Source organism: Camelus bactrianus, chromosome 18, assembly GCF_048773025.1.
Source record: "Camelus bactrianus isolate YW-2024 breed Bactrian camel chromosome 18, ASM4877302v1, whole genome shotgun sequence".
NCBI classification, from domain to species: domain Eukaryota; kingdom Metazoa; phylum Chordata; class Mammalia; order Artiodactyla; family Camelidae; genus Camelus; species Camelus bactrianus.
In genome coordinates this window covers 25,384,935-25,394,671 of record NC_133556.1, presented here as the reverse complement: position 1 = coordinate 25,394,671, position 9,737 = coordinate 25,384,935, and the positions used below count along the sequence as shown (strand labels likewise).

Genomic DNA, 9,737 nt, shown 5'->3' with positions numbered 1-9,737 from the left:
GTCTGCCGGGTGGGTTGAGGCAGAGGGGGAGGCAGGAGTGAGGGGGTGGGGGGTGGGGGAGCACACAGTTTTGGGAAGATGGCAAAGTTTTAAGTGTTTATGACGCCATGTGCCAGGAGGTAGGGACTGGGACCGCAGAGCCTGATTTGGAACTTGACTCTGGTTCTGGGGCAGAAAGGGGCTGGTTGTCCAAGGGAGGCCCTCCCAGGTCTTCACGACTCCTGAGGGCCTGGGGTCTCATACTGTTACTTTAAAAAGAAACACAATTTTATTTGAGAATAGCTCAAAGAAGACATTTACAAAACACCTTTTGTTTTCAAAGCACAGCTTTTCCCAAAAAGCAATGTTCACCTTTAATACACGCTCTAGTATACAGGTGTGTGCGGGGGGTTGGGGGGTGCCATGGCGTCCGGGAGACCCTGGGCCCAGGGTGCTCCAGTGCTTAGCATTCATCGTCCGAGTTGTCCTGGGTCCACCGGCAGACCTTCATGGTCCGGGGGGTGGCCTGGGGACTGGCAGGGCTGGGGGCCGGGCCCGGGGCCAGGTTCACCCAGCCGGGCCCACGGGGCAGCACGTGGCTTTTGTTCAGTCTGAAGACACGGTAGTTCTCGTAGTGGATGTTATGGGTGATGTCCTTCAGGTCTTGGAGGTGGGTGCTGGGAGATGGGCGGCAGGACGGCTGGATTGACCACAGAATCCTCCAGGGCCCCCCGTAGCCCCCCGGGCTCCCCATTCGCTCACCGGATGAGCAAGTCTCTCAGGAGGGGGAACTCACAATGAGCCATGTTCTCCACTGCAAGACACCACCGAGCCCCTGAGCGCGGCTCTGCCTGCAGCCCTGCCCTTGGCCTCAGCGAGCACACTGCCATCTGCCAGCCGCCCCGCCCCTCCCCGCACCTCCCGTGTTAGCCCACTTCCCTTCTCCATTCTTTCATTCATTCCAGCGCCCCCAGCCCTGGTACAGGTGGCTTCTACAAATAGTTGTTGAACCAAGGAACCCACTGATCATTTATCATTATACATTTAATAATGAGTGTAGGATGTTTATTATGCCACATATAATATGTGCTACTTCCTGCCTTTAACAGTTGTATCGGTAAGTCAGGGACTCAGGCCGGGGCTGCGTCTCCTCCACTTTCTGGCCTGGCCCTCAGCAGGCCCATCCTCTGCTCCCTTGGGTACCTCCCCCTCCTACCCTGCACGTTTTCTTCACTCTACTTTTCCCACCTGTCCTTGTCTCATCAGCTCTGTGGGCACAGAAACCTTGCTGGTCCCCCTTTCACTGTACCCCTCAGGAACCACACATCGTGTGCCCGGCACTTGGTAGGCCCACAATCAATTCTGGTGAGCAAATAGGGCACCTTCTGGGTGCCGGACATCGTGCAAAGGAGTGGCTCTGACCCCTCTGACTGCCCTATGAGGTTGATGTTACAGTGATGCCCACCTGACGGTAAGGAAACTGAGGCCCAGAGAGTCAGGTTACCTCCCTAGGGCCTCTCAGCTGCACAAAGGAGATTGACCCCAGGGCTCTGTTTCTTGGCTCTGGGCTTAACTACACGGGGCTCTATGGTGGGTGTAAGGATGCCAAAGGCATGCGCGGCTTTTCAGTCCGTTCTCCCTGGGCCCTCCCCAGAGTCCCTGCACTGACCTTCAATGATGCCCCACTTCGTCTTCCGGCCCAGGACACATCTCCCATTCACCAGGTGCTCTCGGTCGGCCCCGACCACAGCAAAGGGGATCCGTTCCTGTGGGGAGGGGACAAGATGTGAGGGAGGGCTGGTCCCACTGGGGAAGTGGAGAGAGAGGACACCAAGGTAGGAACTTGAAAGGTGCTGTCCTTTGTGGGGAGAGAAAGTGGGAGAAGGAGCACAGACATCTAAAGTCAGAAGACACAAAGTCTAATCGGCGCCTCAGTTTCCTCATCTGTAAAATGGGAGTCACAACAGAACCCACGCAGGGCTTTGCGACTCTCTGGGAAGGGCTTAGCAAGATTAAGAGGTACGTAGAGTAAATCTTGGAAACCCAGTACTACTCAGAGTCGTATTAATGATATAATCCTGCTCTTGTCCCTATCTCTTACCTGTGAAACCGTCAACCATTGTCATGAGGGTTAAGAGAGAGAATTTATAAACCAGTGGTTAGCAACCTATGGCTCCTTGGCCGAAACATTCAAGTTCATTCAGTCCCGCCCATTCATTGACTCTTTCCTGCTACTACCGCAGAGTTGCATAATTCCAACACAGACTCGTAGCCCACAAAGTCTAAAATATTTACCATCGTCTAGCCCTTCACAAAAGTTTGCTAAGCCCTGTGGAAATTCCAGTTGTTTACTTGTTCATGGCCAGAAAGGAAGTGGAGATTAAACTCCCAAGTGCTGAGCGGGGAGGGTAGAGCTCAGTGGTAAAGCGTGTGCTTAGCATGCATGAGGTCCTGGGTTTAATCCGAGTACCTCCATTTAAAAAAAATAATAAGTGAATAAATAAAAACCTAATTACCTCCCATGCCAAAACAAAGCAAGCAAACAAACAAAACCCCCCAAGTGCTGCATGTGGTTTGTTTTTGTCTCTAAGAATTAGGTTGTGATGGGGAATAAATTGATGCTAATAACAACTATCTGTTGCATACTTATTATATACCAGCCCGTTGTCAACCTTCAATCAATGTTACACATCTGGATGATTTATTGAAGTGTTAATTTGAATATATTCTCCTTCATTTCCCCCTAGTTCTGTTCCAGCTGTGGCCACGCTGCTGTCTTTGCCGGCCTCAGGACAGAAAGCAGGAGGTCAAGGTTCTTTGAATCTTTCACAGGAAATGCTGTTCATTGCTCCAGCGGGGAGTGGAAAGAGGGAATGTGAAAAGAAATTTGGTGCCAACTGGGAAGCAGGGCTTCCAAGTACAAATGTGCAGTTTGTGCACTGCACAAAGGCATCTGGCTATGAGGCTGTGTAGGGCTGAAATCCCATGCAAGGCCCCGTCTGTGAAGGAAGCTACTGCCTTTTTCTAATCCAAGCAGAAGTGCTGTGTAGGCTAACAGGGTCCCTGGGGGAGGTGGATGCCTCACCCAAGTGCTTTGCAGGATCCAGACAGACTGACAGAATGTACCACAAGGACAACAATATGGGGACTTGCAGTTGGAGTTCAGTTGATTCAGAGAAAATGAAGATACTATTTTCCCTCGCCTCCTCTCTTCCTCTCTTCCTCTCTTCCTCTCTTTCTTTCTTTCCCCTTCTTTTTTCCTTTCTTCCTTGTAACAGCTTTACCGAGATATTATTTACATACCATAAAACTTGTCCATTTAGAGGTACAGTTCAGTGGTTTTTAATATGTTCACAAGATTGTGCAACCAACACCACAATCTAATTGCAGAGCGCTTTCATCGCCCCCAAGTGAAAACCCCTACACTTTAGCATTCGCTCCCCGTTTCCCCCAAACCTCCTAGCCCCTGGCAACCACGAATCTATTTTCTGTCTCAATACATTTGCCTATTCTGGACATCATGTAACGGAGTCATATAATATTTGGCTTTTTGGGTCTGGCTTTTACATTTTCAAGGTTTATCCACACTATAGCGTCTATCAGAATTTTATTTCTTTTTATGGCTATTCCATCAGATGGATGGACCACATTTATTTATCTATTTTTTTTTAAATGGAGGTATGACATTAAACCCAGGACCTCGCTCATGCTAAGCATGTGCTCTACCACTGAGCTATACCCAGCACCCTGTTCATCTATTTATAAATTAATGGACATTTGGACTGTTTCACTTTTTAACCATTATGAATAATTCTACTAGGAACACTTGTATATGAGTTTTTATGTTGACATAGGTTTTCTTTTTTTAAATAGCTTTATTGAGATACAATTCACATAGTCATGTTTTTTAAAATTTTGATTTATTTATTGTTTACTTGTCTCTTCTCTTTTGCGGGGGGAGGTAATTAGGGTTTTTTTTTTAAATGGAGGTACTGGAGATTGAACCCAGGACCTCGTGCATGCTAGGCATGCACTCTACCACTGAGCTTCACCCTCTTCCCAACACAGGCTTCATTTCTTATTAGAGTGGAAATGCTAGGTCACTAGGCTAGTGTCTAACCTTTGAAGAACTGCCAGACTGTTTTCTAAAGCGGATGCACCATTTGACATTCCCACCAGCAGCGCATGAAAGTTCCAGTTTGTCCAATTCCTTACTAACACTTGTCATTGTCTGTCATTTTGATAATCGCCACCCTAGTGGGCGTGGAGTGGTATCTTATTGCGGCTTTGATTTGCATTTCCCTCATGACTGATGACCGCGAACATCTTTTTCATATTCTTACTAACCATGTGTGTAAAATCTTTGGGGAAATGTCCATTCAAATCCTTTGCCCATTTTTTTTATACATATACACCCTTTATTTTGCATTCTCCTGGTTGTTAATGAGGTTGACCATATAGCCATATGAATTTTTTTCTATGAAATTTTTTTCTTTCTCATTGATCATTTCTATTTTTCTTTTTCCTTTTTTAAATGGCGGTACTGGGGATTGAACCAGGACCTCGTGCATGCTAAGCATACACTCTACCACTGAGCTATAACCCCGCCTTTGCCCATTTTTAAATTGGCTTACTTGCCTTTTATTGTTGATTTGTAAGAGTTCTTTATATATTCAGGGTACAAATCCCTTATCAGATATCTCCTTTGCAAACACTTTCTCCCTTTCTGGGGGTTGTTGATATGACCTACTTCTTGAGTTTGTGGATGGATGGAGATTCACACCTGCTAGAAATACATGAACTTTCCCCAAGTTGTGAAGAGAGACGAATCTTCAGATGGAAAGCATGAGTGGAAAGCAAATCGCCCAGGCTCGGTCCCACCAGCCTCCCCACCTCCCACAGCCTCCTACCCGGATCTTGCTATTGAGGATCCTGTCATTGATGTCCTCATCGAAGCACTTCTGGGGGTACACCTCGATGCAGTGGGTCCTCAGGTTATGCTGGATCTGCAGACAGCACCTGGGTAACCTCAGCCCACCCTGTATACTTTGCCTGCTCCCCAACCCCAGCGACCCCCAGCTTGGCCCCAGGCGCCCAGATCACCCTGCGCCTGAAGGCCTCTCGTTCCTCAATGGTCAAGCTGTCAGCCCGGGCAATCACGGGCACCACATTCACAGTCTGGCAGAGGCGCTGCAGGAATTCAATGTCCAGGGGCCGCAGGCTGCTTAGGCAGGACAGTGACGGTGGCGAGTGTGTGAGTGAGTGAGGCGATGCCAGTTCGCAGCCCATGCCACGGACTCCTCCTCCTTCTCCTGTCCACCCCACGCAGATGGCCCTCCACCTGTGGGCCCAGCCACCTCACCAGTGTCCGGTGGGTGGCACGAAGTACACGCAGCAGTGCACCCGGGTGTCAGGGATGTGGCGCTGGCGGGTGATGAGAATCTCCTCCTGCAGGTACCGCTCGTACTGCTCATTGATGTAGCCCAGGATTGGGTCCCAGCTGGGGCAGGAGATGCCCAACCTCAGAACCTTGCCAGAAGCCCCCACCCCGGGTCCTCTGGGGAATCTCCTGTTAGGATGACCAATCGCCCAGTTTGCCCAGGATACAGGAATTTCAGTTTTGCACAACCTGAGGCCTTTGTTTACCTGAGTACCCTCCACCAACTCCTCTGCATCATCAGAGAGGCCCCTGCCCTTCTCCAGCTGAGGCCTCAGCTTCCTCTTCTGTAAAATGGGGACGATAAGAGCAGCTACTTTGTAAGGGAGGAGTGAGCATTAAAGGAGAGAAATGCTGAACCTGGTTCAAACCACCAGGGACTCTTGCCTGACTGTTGCAATGGTCTCCAGCCTCCTCTCCCTGGGTCCCTTTCCCTGCAGGACTACTGTCAACACAGCAGCCAAAAACATTCTTTTAAAACCAGGAGTCAGATCACCTCCCCTTTCTGCTCAGCCTCCAGTGGTCAGAAAAAAAAAAAAGCTCAAGTCCCTTATGTTGCCCTTCAAGGCCCTATTGGATCCCACTACTGATCCTGCCTGCCTGCCCCTCCTCCTCTCCCTATCACTCAGGTTCCCCCAGCCACCCCACCTCAGGGCCTTTGCACATGCCACCTTCTAGGCACATGCCTTGAACACTCTTCCCCTGCGTGTGCACATAGCTAATTCTTCTCCTGGAAGTCTTTGCCCAGATGTCACCTTTTCTGTGAGGTCTTCCTTGATCACTCCGCTTAAAATTGCACACCCCTACCCCTGCCCATTACAGCTCTGTACTTTCACTCCCAGAAGTGTACCGTGTGGGTGGTAGAGTTCAGGTTCAGCCTCCATACAGCTGACTAATTTTGTTCATCGATTGCCCCCACCCCCACTACAATGTACATTCCGTGGAGACAAGGATGTTCTTCGGCTCTGTTCGTTGCTGTATCCTTGTGTCTAGGACAGAGCTTGCACGTGGTAAGTGCTATGTGAGGCATTGTGTGCAGGGCTGGCTTTGTGGGAATGTGAATGGAGCCATTACACAGGGGTCTGGGCTTAGAAGGGCCCACGCAGGTCTGAACACTCTGCGGACGTAGTCTTAAAGTTCTCAGTGCTTTTTAAATAGGGCCCTCCCATTTTCATTGCACTGGGTCCCACAAGTTGTGCAGCCAGTCCTGATTATGCATATATATGTGTGTGTGTGTGTCTTACATTGAGAGCCTTGAACAACTTTGCAAGGGGCGTGTCATCAGTTCCAAGTTACAAAGAAGGAAGCTGAGGCTCAGAGAGCTTTGGTGGCCAGTCCGAGGTGATGCAGCTGGGAAGCAGTCTACCCAGGGGTCCTGACTCTGGACTGTGAGCTTCTAACCCCCTGCCACACCACAGCCTTTATTGAGCACTTACTGTGTGCCAGGCAGTGAGCTAGACCTTCAAGTTACTTGACTCCCTTGGATCTGGGAGGGATGGTTGCACAAACCCATTGCATAGACAAATAAACTGAGCCTCAAAGGTGCCACAGCCAGGTGGCTCCCAGAGACCGGAGGGGCAGGGGCAGCCAGGGCTTGGTCTTCCCTCACCCCCCACCCCTGCTGAGGACCCACCATTTGTCATTGTTGATCTGGTCCCCGAAGCCGGGTGTGTCAGTCACGGTCAGCTTAAGCTTCACGCCCTTCTCCTCGATGACTGGGGGGGAGAGTGAAGGGGCAGAGGCTGGGCCTGGGTGGGTGGGGTGGAGGGAGGCGGGTCTCACTCACCGTGGGTCACCGACTGCAGCTGCAGCGTTTTGGGCGTGGGCACCCCCAGGCCTGGCAGGGTGGACTTCCACATCTTGGACTTAAAGAGCGTGTTCACCATCGTGGACTTGCCAAGCCCGCTCTGCCCTGTGAGGAACCACATGGCACCAACAATGGTGAATGGGTTAGGCAGTGTTTTGGAAGCTCTTAAATAAGCTGTTCTGGAAAGTGAACTGTTTGCTAAGTATCACACACTTACGGAAAAGTGCGTATTATCATACGTCTCCAGCTCAACGCCTCCCCCTACTTTTTTTTTAATGGAGATGCTGAGGATTGAACCCACGACCACGTGCATGCTAAGCATGTGCTCTACCACTGAGATATTATCCTCCTCCCTCATTTTTTAATTGAAGCAAGATTCATATAATAAAAAATTAACATTAACCACTTAAAGTGTACAATTCAGTGGCATTGAGTACGTTCACAGTGTTGTGCAACTACCACCTCTATCTAGCTCCAAAACATTTTCATCAGCCCAAAAAGAAACTCTATACTCATTAAGCACTTCCTCCCCACGCCCCCTCCTGCCAGCCCCAGGCAACCACACATCTGTTTTCTGGACATTTCATATAAATGGAATCCTGCAATATTGTCCTTTTGTCTGTGGCTCCTCCCTCTCAGCATAATGCTTTCAAGATTCACCCACATTGTAGCATGGACTGGTACTTCATTCCTTTTCATGACTGAATAATACTCCACCAAATGGTTGGACCATGCTGTGTTTATCCATTTATCCGTGGATGGGCAGGTCAAAGCATTTTTACATATAAAACAACCTGTGCGTGCAGCGCCAGATCAAGAGACACAACACACAGCTACCCCAAGCCCACTCCTGCCTCGTCTCAGTAACTATTAACACAGCTCCAGGGACAGGGACAGCCGCTCTCCTGACTTTATCAGCGGGGTGCAGTTGCTGCCCATCCTCGACATCTTTCATATCTGGCTTATTTTGCTCAGAGCTACTAGGCAAGTTTCCCCCAGGCTGCCTGGGCTTGTAGATGGTCCATTCTCCCTGCCCTGGGGGCTTCTCAAACTCTGCAGACCACGCCCCGCAGTAGGACACATCCTACATCATGGCTGGACACACCTCTGTGTGTCTGACTGAAACTGTCCTTTGGGCTGTGCTATCCAATACAGGTGATATTGCCTGGCTATTGCCAGCGGCAATATGGCCACCTGGCCAACGTGAATTGAGGTGTGCCATCGGTGGACAAGAACAAACCATATTTTGCAGGCTTGGTATGACATAAAGAACAAAAAGGATCTCATGAATAATGTTTTATATGGATTACATGTCAAGATGACAGTATTTAGAAATGTGTTGAGTTAAATAAAAAAGACAGTTAAAATTAATTTTTCCTGTTTCTCTTTACTTTTTTTTAAAAGGAGGCTACTAGGAAACTTAAAATTATGGATGTGGCTCCTAGTACCTTTCTACTGGGTAGCCCTGCCTTAGAATAATGCTCTTAGCTGGGGCAACACACTCTGACATTTTCTGTTCTATGGTATCCAGTTCATTTTTTTAGAAGTGTAGTTTTTGAGTTACAACATTAATTCTGCATATATGAAAATGCGATTCCAGATAAACCGACCCTTGGAGAACCTCCCTGATGCCAGGCACTGTGCCAGGTCAGATGAGGAAACTGAGGCAAAGAGGGGTCAGGGGACGTGCCCCAGATCACACACTGGTGGGCGTTAAGGCCTGGGACCAGGATCTGAGTCTGAGAGTTCCCCACTCCCTGCCATGGTCTCTCCTTTATTGCTCTGTTCGGGTTGGGGCTTCATGGGTGGTTTTTGTCTTTCAGCGACTCAGTGTTTCCCAGATTTTCAGCTATAGCCCCCCTGTGAGGTATAACTGTCAGGCCCACCTTACAGATGGGGACACTGAGGCTCCGAGAGGCGACACATCCAGGCCCACGGGGTGGCATCCACTGGTCTGTCCTCCCGTAAAAGCCCCTGCCCTCACTCACCCACCACCATGATGTTGAACTCAAACCCCATCTTCATGGCCTTGATCTTCAGTTGGTCCAGCACGGCCTCGATGCCCACGTAACCAAGCATCTCGCAGGATTGTGTCCTGGGGCTGGAAGGCCTTGGTGAGCAGGGGGAGGGGGGCTGCCTCAGGGGGTCCATGGGGCTGAGGAACAATGATGCCTGTCATCAGGGTTGGGTGGGGAGAAGGGGGTTGCTAGGGCTCCAGTGGAGGACCACCCAAGGTCTCGTTTCTGAGCCTTGACTCCTGAGCCCTGCTCACAGGCACTCCCATACTTCATGCCCCCTGATCTATGTGTTCCCCAAGTCCCACGGCCCATGGGGTTTGGTGAGGGGTGTCTGGGGGAGCTGCATCTCAGGGGAGACTGAACTCCCTTTCTGAGGTGCACCAGCCCCAGGGATATGTCCCTCCCACACCCTTGGCCCAGGCAGGCTCCCTGCTCAGACACTTCCCCAGCAGACTGTGGCTGGCCTGGCAAAACCCAGGGGCTGGACCTGTGGGGG

At 50.1% G+C, this 9,737-nt stretch overlaps 1 protein-coding gene across 3 annotated transcripts; it reads right to left on the bottom strand.

Moving 5' to 3' along the window:
• Nucleotides 1–310: 310 nt before the first annotated feature.
• On the bottom strand, nucleotides 311–9,493 carry SEPTIN12 (septin 12). Of its 3 annotated transcripts, XM_010949937.3 has the most exons (10): nucleotides 9,212–9,493; nucleotides 7,203–7,328; nucleotides 7,050–7,131; nucleotides 5,342–5,479; nucleotides 5,083–5,200; nucleotides 4,890–4,985; nucleotides 4,763–4,765; nucleotides 1,649–1,745; nucleotides 742–793; nucleotides 311–656 (listed from the first exon to the last, which is right to left on the bottom strand). In XM_010949937.3, exons 1-10 carry the CDS (start codon nucleotides 9,372–9,374, stop codon nucleotides 443–445), a joined length of 1,089 nt encoding a protein of 362 aa, XP_010948239.2. In that variant the 5' UTR covers nucleotides 9,375–9,493; the 3' UTR covers nucleotides 311–442. The 3 variants fall into 3 exon arrangements, with proteins under 3 accessions (XP_010948239.2, XP_074201525.1, XP_074201526.1); XM_074345424.1 differs by lacking the exon at nucleotides 4,763–4,765; XM_074345425.1 differs by lacking the exons at nucleotides 4,763–4,765; nucleotides 5,342–5,479.
• Between the last annotated feature and the right edge of the window lie 244 nt (nucleotides 9,494–9,737).